At 48.3% G+C, this 16,147-nt stretch overlaps 1 protein-coding gene across 2 annotated transcripts; it reads left to right on the top strand.

Moving 5' to 3' along the window:
* Window positions 1-344: 344 nt before the first annotated feature.
* On the top strand, window positions 345-15,952 carry LOC136942506 (CD44 antigen-like). Of its 2 annotated transcripts, none has more exons than XM_067235424.1 (8): window positions 345-720; window positions 7,463-7,628; window positions 7,950-8,089; window positions 8,288-8,386; window positions 9,977-10,660; window positions 13,045-13,125; window positions 13,331-13,409; window positions 13,774-15,952. In XM_067235424.1, exons 1-8 carry the CDS (start codon window positions 654-656, stop codon window positions 13,985-13,987), a joined length of 1,530 nt encoding a protein of 509 aa, XP_067091525.1. In that variant the 5' UTR covers window positions 345-653; the 3' UTR covers window positions 13,988-15,952. The 2 variants fall into 2 exon arrangements, with proteins under 2 accessions (XP_067091525.1, XP_067091524.1); XM_067235423.1 differs by having other exon boundaries at window positions 7,460-7,628.
* Window positions 15,953-16,147: the final 195 nt, after the last annotated feature.

Here is a 16,147-nt window from a genome sequence, read left to right as displayed (position 1 = left end):
CTTCCCAGGCAAAACAAAACTGTATAAGCAGCCAGGAACAGGAAGGAAAGGGTGGAGGGAGAGAGACAGACACATAGAGAGAGAGAGAGAGAGGAGAGAGAGAGAGAGAAGAGAGAGAGAGAGAGAGAGAGAGAGAGAGAGAGAGAGAGAGAGAGAGGAGAGAGAGAGATGAGAGAGAGAGAGAGAAAGAGAAGAGAGGCTGTGTGGGGTGGGGAGGGAGGTAGGGAGAGAGATGGATGGTGGGAGGGAGCTAGAGTGGGCAGAGGCAGGGAGGGTGTGTGCGCATGAACCACCCCTCTTCCACTTCTGCTTGTGACTACTTCTGTGTGAGTTCCCTTCTCTCACACAGAATATAAAAAAGTTGGACAAAGTCTGTTTTAGCTCCATTAGCCACCAGACACCAACAGCTACTCTCTCATAGCACGGACTGTCTTTTCTTTTTTTTTACCGATCACTCTCTCCCTCACACACAATCTCTCCCTCTCTCTCTCACTCTCTCCCTCTCTCTCTCTCTTTCTCACACACACACGCGCACACACGCACCCACAAACCGACCCTCATTCCTGGCAGAGAGACAGGACTACAGGAGAGACCATACACACCTCTTTCTCCTCCAGTTACTCACCTAGCCATCGCCAGACACTTTGCCCAGGATGTGGACTCTGCTCTTGGGGGTCACCTTTGGATTTCTGGCCTCTTCCAATTCAGAACCAGCTCAAGGTGAGGGGGCTCTACCTCTGCCCAGCGGATCGCTCTTTGTCTGAGGCTTATTTTGTCTGGTTTCATCCTGGATATACTCTTCTTTGTTGCTGGATTTGATGGCTTTTTTGGGGGGTTTGTCGGTTTTTTCTTTTCCCTGCTCAGTTGGTAAGACAGGTTGTGTGAGGTTGTGTGTGAGGCGAGTGTGAGAGAGGGTTGAGGGGAGGCTGTAGTTAGAGGGAGTGTGAGCCGGCGAGGCAGCGTGGTCTGCCCTCGCTCAGACAAGCTTACGTCTGGGAGTCTCGGGAATCCTCACAGCACAGACACAAAGGAGACAGCCGCTCACGCGGACTCAATCACTTCTCTCTCTCTCTCTCTCTCTCTCATCTCTCTCTCTCTCTCGCACACACACACACACACTCTCCGTGTCTCTGTCTCACTCGCACACACTCTCCCTTTTCTCTCTGTCTCACACGCACCGTCCCTTTCTTTCTCCTTCACACACACCGGCGATTGGGTCGGGAAAGAGAGCGGTGAGCCGGCGCCAGACAGCGGTTTCTCCTCGCGCCGTCTGGTTGTAGAGGTTATGTCTAGCCTGTGTAGCCTTCAGAATCCCTCTCTGTGCTGTTCAATCAGGGGCAGACAGCAGAGAGATAACACGTTGCCGTAGCGCTACAGCAAAGCCGCTCCGCCGTTGTGTCTAGGGCTTGCCGCGCTCACAGGAAAAAAAAAGAAATTCATCAATCATTCCACCTTTTCCACTCTCTTTCACTCTCTCTCCCCCTCTCTCTCTCTCTCTCTCTCTCTCCTCTCCCCCCCTCTCTCTCTCTCTCTCTCTCTCTCTCTGTCTCTCTCTCTCTCTCTCTCTCTCTCTCTCTTCTTTGTCTTCCGCTCCCCCAGGATTTATTTGGGTTAGCTGGAGAGGATTTGTAGGCTTGGAGCGGCATATTTCTCAGGTGAAGAAGTTGGTGCTGAATCGAGCACGTCTAGATTAGGTTGGATTAGTCTGAGAAGGAAGAATCATTCCGGTGTCTCTGTCTGGCTCTGTGCCAAGGCACAGTTAATAGTGAAGCTGTGCATTTGAACGGTTTTAAAGACGAACAAGCAACTAGCTGTGTGGCTGTGAGTGTTTCTGTGAGCTGTATGTGAGTACATTGCCCCTGGGTTCTTCAAAACATGTTACCCTCTTGTTTTGACCTCAAGGCATATACCGTGTACAAGAGTTGATAGCTGTGTGTGTGTGTGTGTGTGTGTGTGTGTGGGGGGGGGGGGGGTCAGTGAATGTGTGTGTGTGCGTGTACAGGACTTGTTTGTCCTGAAGTATCTACTGTATAAGATGTTCTTGTTCGTGTGTGCGTGTGTGTGTGGTGGGGCGGGGGGTGTAATTGGTTTTCTGGTGAGCGGTGTCCTGCGGTGGTAGCTGCCTGACTTGCCCAGGCCTGGTCTTTGAACCCTCAGAAAGGAGCAGAACCACCCTCTCCTCCCCACCCAACACATCATTAAGAAGGGCCTCAAGGACATTGTCCATGCAGTCCAGACTCCCATGTAAACCAAGATGGGATTACTGGAACGGTTTAACAACATTGCTCCTCTGACCATGGACCCAGCCAACATATGGCCCTGTAAATGACCAAAGAAAACGGCGTCCTCGGAAATTTGACCTTCAACCAGAATTAAATAACATCTCTCTCTCTCTCTCTCTCTCTCTCTCTCTCTCTCTCACTCTCTCTCCATCTCTGTCTTTTTTTCTTCCCGTTCCATGTTGCCATTTTCTCTCCAAAATTCCCCGCTCTCTCTCTTGCAAGTTTCCTCTCCTGAAGACAACATGTCTCAGATGGAAACCTTTTTAACCATTCCTGATCATGGGACACAAAACACCCTCTGCTTTCGAAACATTCAGGACCATCCACAATCTCCTTGTAAGAGAGGTGGGACGAACTTTGCTCTCTGGTGCCTATCTGTTTGTTTGTTTGTGCAGGCAGGCAGGCAGAGTTGGCTGGGCTCCATCTCTGTTCGACTCCTCAGAGCACTCCAAACAGGCTGTCATGTTAGAGGAGGTCTGATTGATCAGGGTCCTGAGTCCAGGTGTGCACGGACCAGCTATGTGTAGCACACACACTTACACACACACTTGCGCGCACACACACACACACACGTGTGCTCACACGCAAGCATGCATGCCCTTACGCACACATGCACACTCTCGTGGGTGCACACACATACATGACCAACAGGTCTGTATGTCCCTGTATTTGCTCCCAAGGTGCAACAACCCCTCCTCTAGCTGCCAGTGTCACATTTCAAGGTGAGGGCTGGTAAGGGGCCCTCAAGGAGTGGGACCAGAGGCTGACAAAGAGGGCTTGTGCCTGGGCAGGCTGGGGGGGAACGTCTCCTGCCATCGGAGACTTCCAGACACGTGTTTGCCCTCTCCTCAACCATTGGACTGTTCCCTCCACCACCCACATTCAGACTCGCCACCAGCCCTCTCCCAGGCCTGGCCTCGGGCCTCAGCCCAGGTCCAGCCTCAGCCCACTCCCTGGCCCCAGGCCGAGCCTCAGTCCATCCCCCAGCCCCCTGGCCCCAGGCCCCAAGCCCAGCTACCCTTGTTCCTCTACAGCAACTCAACGTTGAGTCATTTCTCTCCTCCTTCTCGCATCCTGCCCCCCCCCCCCCCCCCCCCATCTCCAAGGCGTCGGGCACCATCTCTCACGGAAGCTGATCTGCATTTAAACTGATCTTAAACGGGGGGGGAGCGGGGGGGAGCGGCACTCATATTTCAGGTGGTCTGCATCTCTGAGAATGCTGTTAAACCTATTCATTACAGTTTAAAGCCTCTCTGTGAATCCCGGTCTCCCCAGCAGCCAAGCCAATGCCCCCCCCCCCCCCCCCCCCCCCCCTTCCCACCTCATCCCTCCTTCCTTGATACACTGGAGTCTTTGTAGACTGGGCAACGCTCCTCCACACAGTTCTGTAATACATACACATCCTTAATGCATGAGACAAGCCCAGCCATCTCCAAAGCCCAAAATCTCCAAGCGGAGCACAAGCAGACTACATTATGCTTTGCTTCGATACTCAGGCTGTGGTGAAGTGCCTTTCTTCATCTACGAAACCGTGCATGCAAAAACTGAAACATTTGTGTGCGTTGACACAACTATTTACATGTTGATTTTCCCTTCTTAGATGGTTTTACAGTCAGGTCTTGTCCAATTTGCTCGCGAGATCCGATGTCGAAAGTCATTGAATGTCAACAAGAACACCCTGTAACGCACCCTCGTTCAAGAGCATTTGAGAGGCGGACCCTCTCACTGCCAAGTCTTCAAAAACACACTAAAAGAATAAGCGTTGATGGAGCGAGAGAGGGAGGGAGGGAGAGATGGAAGGAGAGACGGGCTGGAGGAGGGGGGGAGAGAGAGAGAAAGATAGAGAGAGAGAGAGAGAGAGAGAGAAAGAGAGAGTCCTTCAGGTGACTTTGCTCCGGTGAGTCCAGTCTCATGTTTCACCTGCCCGCCTTGTCTGTACGTGGAACCGTGACGAGCCCGGCGAGGGCTCACCACAACACGCATGCTGACTCTGCAGTTTCAGTGGGGCCCGGAGAGAGGGAGGAAGAACAGGGAGAACATGGGACACTGGATCAATGTCACACTGGCGGTCATGGGAATTCTCAGTTCCTATGAGAACCAGCCAGAAAAGATCATCCGATAAGGAAATATTCAACAACAGCATGCTAAAATGATTGTGTCAAACCACGTTACGGATAGTGTTGGACTAGCTTAGATTTCTGAGAAAGTACAGCCTGTACAGAGAGAATGAGAACGAGAGAAGTGAGAGGCAGACAGAGATAGAGAGAGTGAGACAGGGACAGACAGAGAGAGAGAGATAGAGAGAGAGAGAGAGAGAGAGAGAGAGAGAGAGGGAGAGAGAGGGACAGAGGTGGAGAGAGAGAGAAAGAGGGAGAGAGAGGGACAGAGGTGGAGAGAGTGAGACACGGACAGAGAGACAGCGAGAGGGGAGGGAGTAGAGAGTGAGAGAAGCTTGTTGATTCCAGGGTAAGCAGCTGGAGGTATTGGCATGTGCTGTGTAAAAGCTTTCTCCCCTTCTCTGTACATTCAGACTCTCCATGGTCCTCACGGCCCTTTCTACTCCATTAAATGACAAAAGCAGCTTTGGTAGAGTCACCGCCTCGGACTAGCAGGATGCTAGTCTTTATAAAGCAGCACAGAAACACTCTCTCTGCATGCTAATGGAAACAGCACCTCTGATTCATGAGACCTCAGTCCTTTCAGCGCAGGACAGGCTGTGTTCGCTTTGATCCCTCGGCCGCTCTGCAAGACCTGGAGTTGTTTTTCTTCTTTTCAGGGACATTGTGGTGTGTGTGTGTGTGTGTGTGCACATACACAAGTGTGTGCGTGTGTGGTTGTGGGTGTGGTTGTGGGGGGTGGGGTTCCATGTGTGTGGGAGTGTGGTTGTGTATGGCTGTGTGTGTGTGTGTTGGGGGGGGGTTAATGAGTTGTCATTTTGGGGAAGTTTATTACACGTTGATGTGGTGTTGGGCAACACCACATCAACTGCCACTAACGGCTTTACCTCGGTTTATATTCAACATGCCGTGGTTACACTGTGCTGCCTGATAAGAAGGAAGATTCTGGCACATCCTGTTTAGGAAATGATTAACCAATACACAGTTTAGGAGGACATTAACGCGCCTCCTGAGTCTTAAACGATTGGAGCATTTGAAATTCATCTGCACTAATAGTGCAATGGTTTGACTCACATGCTCATGACACGCATGAACACATCTTCATGGTTCAACAGGGTCAAATGTTATGTGAAATACAGAGCGAGAGAGAGGGAGAAAGACAGACAGACAGGCAGACGTAAAGGCAGGCAGGCAGGTAAAGCAGACAGACAGACATACAGACAGGTAAAACGGGCTGACAGATAGGCAGGCTGACTGATAGGCAGACAGACAGACAGACAGACAGACAGACAGACAGACAGACAGACAGAAAGGCAGATAGACAGTCACTGGGGTGTACATCTCAGACCTGAGGGCTCCTAGCATGTGGTCCCTCTGTGCCTGGGGCCTGTCTACCACTGCTCCACAGTGAATCTTTCAATGCGCTTGTTTATTACTGTCACTATGGTAACACTTCATCAACAACTGCGAATGAGATAGTGGAGGCATGGTGTGATTTCCTGTCTGCATGTGTCACTTTGTGAACATGATACAGATAAGTGAAGCTGATAACTGAATTGACTTGTCAAGCAAACAGCTCATGCAGCAAGCATGAATCATAAAAAAACAGAACTAGTCCACTTCCTCAGAACCTAATAGACTCTTATTCAATATTTGAATATTTGAACAGGTTAGCCCCACTACATAATGCACAATTGTTGCCTGTTTCACCGGAAGGATATCCATTCAGCATTCTAATGCAGAAAAACAGATGCTGTTCTGGGACTGAGAAATCAGTGGTTTGAAAATGTTTTAGACTGTAATCTATAAGTATGTCTCCCATGAGATCTGTCTGCTGTTGAAGCTTTAGGGAAATGTATGGACACATGAAGAAAATGTTCACCAGAGACCAGACAGAAAGTCACAAGACAGATGCAAACTCAGATGCAAATATTTAGCTGTTGGTACTGTGCAAAGTACCAAGCCCCCCTTGGTCTTTCACTGTTGAAACAAAACGTTTGTTTTGGATGGCTTCAGGGCTGAAAAGTGCAGAGGAGGGATGTCTGGGTCTGATGTCTCAGTGATGTTCCTGTCTGTCTCATGGCGTTCCTATCTGCTTCATGGCCTGTGCACGTTTCACAACCAGACATCCGTCTGCATCACAGCAGAAACGCGTGATGAACTGACTCATTTAAAGTACACTACCTCATTTAGTTCATCTACGGTAAATGATCTGTTTCATTGTGCCATTCTAATGCCCTTCTGCATGTGACACGAGACGAGATGAACGCCACAGCGACACAAAAGGCAGAGGAAGTCATTCCAATGTACAGAATAGCTGCTTCCTCTCGCAGACAAACATGGCTGAAAATAAGTCAAACAAAGCCCCGGTCCCACAACATATGATTGAGCTGCTGTGTGGAGACTATAGGAAGAAACTGATGAATCAGAAAGCAGCTGGCTCATTGTAAGAGATATGGATGGTGGGTGAACGGGGAGGTGGGGATGGGTGAGGGGGGTGGGAACGGGAGGTAACATTATGCCCCATCTGCTTCCTGGAAGCAAATCGCAACCGTGGATGAAGCAAGGCCACAATGCACTGTGGAGTCGATGAACAGTCAGTGTCCAACACGTGTAAGGTTGGGTGTGTACATCCAAGAGGTGTGTGACACACATTGCTGAGGGCTGATAATATAGAGGTGTCGGTTTAGCGCTGTGGCCCTTTCCCACTGTGTGAATGTGACCAGGGTACCAACCACTGTCTTCCATCTGTTTGTGTATCTGTCGCTGGCCTTGGCTGTTGCTATGCACCGTGTTTTGCTAACACATACCCAGCCTCTGGCCCTCTCCCTCTCTATTGACGAATAAAAAGAACTCTCTCCTGAAAATAAAAGAGACAAAATGGCGACCGTGAAGCCAAACTTCTCAATTGGCTTCCAAATGTCACCATGCACAAAAGGGGTAATACCATGGCATGCTTTCTGTGCTAAGTTTTTTCTTCCTCTCCTTTCCCCCCTGTCCTCCCCCTGTCCTCCCCCTGTCCTCCCCCCCACCTCCCTTCTCTCTCCCTTTCCTTCCCAGCAGTGAAGTCTCGTAGCTGCAGCCATGCAAAGGTGTTCCATGTGGAAGGAGCTGATCGCTACGCACTGACCTTTGACCTGGCCAAGGAGCTGTGTGAAAGTCTGAACGCCACCCTCGCCAGCAAGGAGCAGATCACAGAAGCTTACCAAGAAGATCTGGAGACCTGCAGGTGAGGTCACCCCGCTTGTCTCTATGACAACCACACGAATCCATTTGTTTCCCATGTCACTTTTCTCAATATTTAGGATCAGCCTTACATCTAATGCAAAAATAAAGTACAATACAGCACAATTTTTGAAAACTATTTTAACACTTGATATAATAATAAACCATTGTTTAATGGACACAGACTGTCAGGTCCTTTAAAAGGAACCTTATAAAAAGCATTGTTGATAATTCTGTTTGGCAAAACAAATATACAATGGCTGGTCCATAGAAGTCAGTAGAGAAGTCACTTTCTCTATTGTAATGTGAAATACTTATTTCGTAGGTATGGTTGGATCAGCAACCAAAATACCACCATTCTGCGACACAAGGCACATCCTAACTGTGCCAACAACTCGACTGGTGTTGTCTTCCTTCAATTCACACCTGACAATCTCTTTGATGCCTACTGCTACGATGCTAAAGGTGAGCCATATCTACTTGAGGTAACAACACTTTATTTAGAAGTCCTTGTAGGAAGTATAAGTTGTGCATTCAGAACACTTTAAAATATGTGGTTTTTCTTTAGTCCGTTCAGCTACTCCATGTTGATGTCATACTGTACGTATGGGCACACCTGGAATGTTCTTCTGCACTTCAACACTTTATTCGCTGTGTCCACAGCCGACCCAAAGAAGAACTGTGACCAGGCCATCAACCAGGACTCCACCGGACCCGACAGCCTCGACGGAGTAGAGGAACTGCTGGCTTCTGACGCTGCAGGTGATCATCCTCCTCATCCTCGCTCCCTCATCCTCAGTCGTCACGGTCCGTTTGCTGGGTCGTCGTTCTCTTCGTTGCTTTTCCTCGTCCTCGATTTCTTTCTTGCTCCCCGTATTTGGTGAAGGGAACCAGACAAGATAAATACCACGCGTTCGGCGTCAGAACACTACTATTGTCCCGTTGACAGGACTCATTTTGGAGTTGACTGTTGACGCTAGACAGGTCGACAGGCTAACACCGCTGGTTTACATGCAGTGCATGTTTTGTCTGTCAGTGAAAGTGTGTGAAGAAAAGCATATAAAAGAGGAGCAGGATCTATTCTAGACAGATCATTCTATCAACCAGGATGGGATGAGAACAGACAGCTAAATTACCACTCCTAAAACAATGCAGGGTGGGGCTTCAGTAACCTGGATCCCAATGGCTCATGTCTATAGAGCAACAAACCACCAACAGCCAGTACCACCCTCCAACCCTATCCGCCACGCCCATCATCCAACCACCAGTCTCCAGCCAAACCCTCCTGCCCTCCCAGCTCTCCCATCCTCCAGCCCCACCCTACACCTCCACCTCTCATTCAGGGTGCGGTGGGTGTTTCCCATGAGTTGTGCCATAAGAGCCCATGTATTCTGTCAGAGTCAGGTCCGCTCTAGACTTTTCATGCTATCTGAATAGCAGTTGGCAAATGTTTAACAGATGAAAGGAATGACTGGTTTGCGTGTGCAGATGCATGTTTACCAGGTGTGAGTGACTGTACCGTGTCCTCTCACCTCTCACCTCTCACTGTACATAAAGCTCCTCTTATCTACTGTAGAAACAGGGAAGAACCCACATAGACACTGATCCCCCTACTCCCCCCCCCCCCCACACACACACATACTGCCCCACAAACATACTGTCACTCACACATACACTGCACAAACAATCCGACTCCACCTGCAAACAAACCACAAGCATCCCCCACTCACATGCAGACCCACTTCCTTTTCAACCCTGGTTGTTCATTAATTTACCACACTGGTATGTGAGTCGGTGTTTCACTGTAAGTGAGCATGAGTTCTCAGTAATCCCAACAAGATTGAACAATACAGCTATATTCTCAGTTTTGTCAGAGTTGACCAGCCAAAAGGCTTCGCCGAGACACAAAGACGTTATCTCAACCCGCAAATTTACTTCCAAGGTTTTATTGGATGAATATCTTCTGCGTTATCACTTGTCAGTTCATAAAGTCGGGTTGATGTGAGTTTACGGGACAATGTGATGACCTGTAAACAGATCGCCTTCAATCTAGCAAACCAAGAATGATGTCATCATTACATAAAGAAATATGAAAGAAGATAGCCGTGAGATTCTCTACCACTGCGGAAAAAAAACATTGTCAAAGACCTGTCTAGCCAAGCAGACATTAAAAACTGTTATAAATATCCCACCCGACAGCTAATCTTTATGCAGATTGAAAATAAGTCAATTGATTGACTGTAGTTGTTTAATTCTGGTCTGTTTACCCAAACTAAGTTTCTTGGTTGAATACGATCCTCATGCTGACTGGCTGTAGCCATGCATTGACACTCATCTCCTCTTCCCCTCCAGATGACACCACTCAGCAGCCTGGGGACCTGGAGGATGAGGAGAAGGAATACATCCAGACACAGACCCCAGACCTGGAGGATATGGAGAAGGAATACATCCAGACACAGACCCCAGACCTAGAGGATATGGAGAAGGAATACATCCAGACACAGACCCCAGACCTGGAGGATCACCCAGAGGCTGAGCCCACCTCCCAGCCCGAGGACTCGCACGAGGTCCATCTCAAAGACGCTGGTGCCGACCCTGCTCTCGACAGCCAGAACACAACCCTCACCCCAGAGACGGAGACCGAGGATGGCATCACAACTCCCGAGACCGTTCCTGCCTTCAAAGGGGAGGAGGACTTAGCCGTGCCCGCGTCCACGGACGCCGGCCCGGACGCATCCGTGGAGGAGGGGCAGACGGAGGGGGCTTCAACGGCGAGCCCTGTTGGGGAGGAGGAGCAGGCTGGAGGGAATGATACCCAGGGGGCCAGTCCCACGGGAGAACCTGGACTGACCCTGGAGGACACCACCGGCTCTGGCATGCTGCCCCCCACCTCCGAGGAGGAGAATACCATCACGGTGACACATGTGGAGAAGCCAGCTGGACCACCGGAGCCCACCATCGAGGGAGAGAGCATGGAGGTGAAGGTGGAGGATATGGAGAAGAAGGTGAAGGCGGAGGCTAAGGAGGAGGTTGCAGGTGAGGAGGTTGCATGTTTAAACTTATGCTTCAGGCTTTTTGTGATGTGTACACTCTAAATGCCAACTCTAAACGCTAAAAGCCAACTATTTAGACTTTCTTCTAAACGGGGTTAGTGATATTTAGAATAATGCATTAACTGGTATATGATAACATAGGCAACAACAAAACATATTGGTACTGTTATCATAGCATAATTGCCCTTAGATTATGAATAGAATGAGATTTGAGATTGTAGAACTCTACAAACAGTAAATGTTGATCTTTAGCAAAATGTCAATCATTCTGCCATTGCATAAGGTTGAACTAACATCCTTTGCTTGGTCAGAAAAAAGTCCCCACCTTATAATGTGCTTCCTGGCCTGTATGAACAAACAGCTTTAAGTGGAAAATGGTTTTAAACATAATGGTATCGGAGGACTAAAATGTAAATGTCACACTGAACTGAGATATTTTCCAATATGATACTGTTGCACCAGTATGCCCAGCCTTCAAAAAGTCATCACAAAACTGTACCCTGGTCTGTTACCACAGCAACGGATAAAAATCTTCAGAGCAATTCATAATTTTTAATCACAAGCATCACACCATATTGCCATCGGCATTTCTGACAGAGCTCAGGCTTCTCTCTTAAAGCAGCCTATCATGTAACATTTAATGTCTTAAATGGAAAGTGTTGCTGTTTGCTTCTCTCTTCTTCTTGTTTTTTTTGTCTCACTCCATACGCACATCTTGCTATTGGTGCAGAACATATGAGGACACATTTGTTTTGTCACAAATAGTACGCCACGATTACATACTAATACTATGGGAGCAAAGACAGGTGGAAAGTACTGGAACAGCAAAACTGTAGTCTGCATCACCCACAAGCAACAGGTTGTCGCTCTAACTTGGGAAAGTTTAAAAAGACTCAACTCGCCCCCTGGTGTTGGAGGGAAAAACTGTTTTATCAAACTCAAACAATTAGACGGATAATGCACGACCTTGCAATTACACTGATGTGCAATCCCAAAAGAACGATGAAATCGTACCAAAAACCTACCACACTTTGTATGGCTTTTGACTTCCTGGGCCTTGAAGTGAGATCATCTTCTTCTCATAGAGGCACAGAAAGTTAACTGAGGAAGGAAGTCATTTTTCTGTTACCATTACATGAGACAAGTAGACGGTTTGGCTTCTGGGAAGACTAAGACAGATCACCTCTTGTTCAGAATATTTTCATTCTTCCACATCCTGAGTGTGAAGGAGCATCCGTGGACTCCTCTGTGGAGCTTGTTTGAAGATGTTCAAACATCTGTTTGTGCAGGAGCAGGGAAGGAGTGGAGAGAGGCTGGACCAGAAACTGTCACAGTTTGACTCTTCCTCTCAACTCACTTTTCACATGGCTTTTCATCCTCGGAGAAAATATTGAATATAATACAGAAATAACACACACTGAAATATAACACTTTTTTTTTTTATATTACATTTATATACAGTATACATACGTCACAAACCTTCTCACTGCATAACCTGAGACTTCGAGCTCTACTTTAACCATTCCCATGGACTTCAGTTGGGGTCATCCAGTTAACTTTGGGTAAATCATTTCATTAAATCCAAACTTGTGCACTGCTGTGCACCACTGAGTTCCATATTAGACCTCACCTGTGAGGAGTGAGGAAACCCAGAACGGCTTCAAACGTTGCCTCTTTCCTCTACCCTCGTCCCACACATGCAGCACACGGGGGAGAAGGTCAGCATCCTGAAACGCTGCAGAATCGTGCAAAAATGTTTAGCCTCAGGGAGATTTCCCCTCACTGTTCCTACATGACTCCTCTCAGTCTAAACGCAGAAGCCGAAGGATTTAACGGTAAATAACAACCCTGTTGATCTGCGTCAAGCACCTACTCCCCCCCCCCCAACACACCGGGTAGACAGGGTTCCAGGAAGTCAGAGCGTGAGGCAGATAAGACAGCCACGCTGCACATTCATCACCCCGTGATCATTTATCTGCCTCGCTGACAGGCAGCTTTGAAAGGCCTGGTGTGTCTCTGACAGCAACAGACCCGTCACAGACACAGGTCATTAACCTGGATGTTTCAGTTCTATGACTCCCATGTGACTGCACATCATGTTTTATCCTTTACGGGGGGTCCTGACGACGAGGGGCAGAGTCAGCCTGTGATTGAGTGTGTGCGCAAGAGTGTGCATGTGTGTGTATGTTGTGTGTGTGTGTGATAGACAATGCAATCCTGCATTTGTAGTGTACTTATGTCGAAATGATCAGCACGTGTGTGCTTGTGTACGTGTCTGCGAGCGGAGCAGAATCCACCCTAACGTGCTGACAGTGAGTGCCATGGCAGATGACTGATTCCTGCTCTAACCTGGCTGTTCCTCCACAGCTCAACCAAATACCAAAGCCGGCAGGAAGGGACCAGGAGTGGGACCCGCACCTACAGCCGCGGGGCAGCAGGGTGGCTCAAGTGAGGATCCCCCCCGGGTCACATCCCCGCCCCCCTCTCCACCCCCACCCCCACTACACCTCCAACCCATCCCCCCCCCCCCCCCCCCCACACACACACACACCAGTCTGATACTTGATTGCCATTTGTACTTTTTCCCCAAAGCATGTATATATATATTGTATATAAATCTATTCTGACGTCTGCCTGGCACCTTTTTATGCAGATTGGGTTGTGGTCATTGGCGTGATCGTGGCTGTGGGCGCCATTCTACTTGTTTGCGCTGCTATCGCCAAGCGAAAGAGGTGAGTCCGGAGTCCCTCGCCCGTGACTGCTCTCTCAGTCTATGCATGTACATCAGGTACACGTTGACATCAGATGTTCCGGCTTATATACTGTATACCATGTTTAACTGTTTTGTGACATTTTACATTGTTTTTCACTGAGCAGACATATGTATCCAAATGACACACACATAGGGCATATAGAAAGTACAGTATAAAAATAAGGATCAGAAGGGCATAGTTGTAACAAGTCAAGTGATGGTCAGCAGGCACAGTGCAAAAATAACCCCTCAACTATACAATATCAACTCAACCAGTCCAGTGCAACAAAAAACAGCAAAACATCTCCTGATTAAACTCATCTGTTCGGCTGTCGTCCCCTCAGCTTGTGTGGGAAGCAGCAGTCTCTGATGATCTCGTCCAAGGACGGCAGCGAAGGCAACGGGGCGGCGTCCTTGGTGGCCGGCTCCCGCGCCCAGGAGCGCGAGCAGGAGATGGTGACCCTGATGAACAAGGAGAAGATCCAGGAGAACGGGAACACGGAGGAGTTCACCGTCATCACGCTGGAGGAGTCCCCGGAGAAGGAGCAGCTGGCGTGAGGGGGGGAGGTGGAGATGGAGCGGAGGGCGCGGGGGAGGAGGAGTGGTGGAGAAGAGGTGTGGGTGTGCGTGAAGGGGAGAGAGGTTGGGAAGAGGGCGCGGGAGGTCACGACACTGGGACAAGACGTGAGTGAGAGTGAGAGACAGGCTGGCCGGGACTGTGATGGACACCTGGGACTGAGATTGCCTGGCATCGAGTAGACACTGAACATGCCAGCTAAGGTGTGTTTGTGTGGGTGTTGGAGGGATGGGAGGGAGGGAATGGTTTGAGGCTTTTATGATCTAAATGCTTTAGTTATATTGTTTAGGTCTGGAGTTTTGCTGTTCTGCCTACCTGTTGCAAGGCACGGGGTCCAGTACTAACCATCGGTTTTGAGAAGGTAGGCCTTTAAAAGCAGGAAGTACAACATTCCACTGAAGTCAGGATAGTCACCATTAGGGTGGGTACCAAACCAGACTAAATAGTGCACAGAAGCCCAATGAATGACTGGTTTGAATGGCATGATGTGTGTGTATGTGTGTGTGTGTGTGTGTGTGCGTGTGCGTGTGTGCGTATGTTTGTATGTGTGTGCACAATGTGTGTGAGAGGAGAGAGGATGACACAGGGGCACAGAAGTGTGGGTGAAAAAGATTTAGGGGAAGGTTTCGCTGTAAAACATTACTTATAGGGAGTATCTAGCAGAATCCTTCCTATTCTCAAAACAAAACTCACAAAACAGCAACAGCCTCAGAATCTGGTGGACAAATGAGTTGTCTGTTAATGAGGCTTTCGTTTAGTATCAATGTGTAATATCTTTGTTATTTCTCATTCTTTTATTACTCGGTATTACCGTATCCTTGTGTACATTTCACGTCTCCTGTGGATTGGGATTGGTTGTTTATTCTTCAAGTAAACTCAAGATGTCACTATCTTAATTTATGCAGTTTGGATTCTCTTTTCTGTTTTCCGTTTGATTGCCTATGTATATACTGTATGCGCTTTACAAAATGCCTTAGCAATAGCTGTCAATCATCTTTTATTGGCATTTAGGTGCCATTTGATAAAATTTAAAAAAAGAATGTGTCATATTAAACGCAATGCCTATGAGGCAACAATTGTGATTTTCAGTAGAACGAGTGGATGTTGTATAAATAAGCTTGATGTATAGCATACATACACTGTGGATCCTGAAACACATTTAGATGACATGAAGGACCATGGCATGAGCAGTCATGAGTAGGTTGCGGGGTTACATGGATGATCTGTGTGTTCTAAGAGCTGATCTAAGATCTGTTTGACGTCTGGGATACACACACTAATCACACAAGTCCTTTCATCCTCTCATGCTGGGGGAAACCTGACCGTACACACTGTCACTTAAGATTCTTATTTCAAACTCAACGGTTGTTAACTCTAACCCATAGCAACCAAGCCGCCGTCTGGAGGAGTAGCTCCATCCAGGAAAAGGCGTGGTCGGCAGTAACGATGTAGGAGGGCGAGACACTCGGTCATGACGATAACAGCACCAGCACACCACCAGGAAACACGTTAGAGCTAGTCCCTTGCTCCTGCCCTTGCCCTGCCTTGGGATGGATGCGACAGGCCATGACAGGCAGATCCAGGGTACTGACTTCACGCCGATCCGTGTGCCTGCGAGCCTTCAGCTCCACCCTCACACGGGATTCCCCGGCGATCCTCACCGCGAGTCTCTCTTTCGTCATAGAGCAATCCATTTGTATGTGTGGGTATTGTGAAATAATATCATGTCCATATTTTGTTCTGACAGATTGTTTATGGTTTTCACTGAGGCAGAGACGCTTTTGCCATTTCTCTCCCACCTACGGTATTTGTTTTTGCGTTGTACTGTTTCATCCTGATTCACTCTGATCAAATTTAGCAAACGTATTAAACTAGGTGAGCATAACGACAAATTAACAAATGATTGTTAAACCCATTTGTCATGGTTCAAATAAATGTGTATAGAAGAGATGTTATTGTGTTCATTCAGAGAGCATGCATGTGTAGGTTATGAGTGTGTGCCTGTGTGAGAGAGGAGAGACTAGACAGAGAGAGAGACAGAGAGGGAGAGAGAGCGATGGAAGGAGGGAGGGAAGCGATAAAGAGTGGTGTGAAAAGGGAGGTGAATAGATTCCCTGCCGCTGCTCTGGAGCAGGGAGGAG

Source organism: Osmerus mordax, chromosome 4 (genome assembly GCF_038355195.1).
Source record: "Osmerus mordax isolate fOsmMor3 chromosome 4, fOsmMor3.pri, whole genome shotgun sequence".
Lineage (NCBI taxonomy): Eukaryota > Metazoa > Chordata > Actinopteri > Osmeriformes > Osmeridae > Osmerus > Osmerus mordax.
Note: the sequence above shows the minus strand (reverse complement) of the source record. Positions and strands in the feature narration are given on the sequence as shown.

Coding starts and splice junctions, on each gene's coding strand:
- LOC136942506 (XM_067235423.1), top strand. CDS start 654: ATGTGGACTCTGCTCTTGGGGGTCACCTTTGGATTTCTGGCCTCTTCC. Junction 721..7,459: donor CAATTCAGAACCAGCTCAAG/GTGAGGGGGCTC, acceptor TTTCCTTCCCAG/CAGTGAAGTCTCGTAGCTGC. Junction 10,661..13,044: donor GGCTAAGGAGGAGGTTGCAG/GTGAGGAGGTTG, acceptor GTTCCTCCACAG/CTCAACCAAATACCAAAGCC.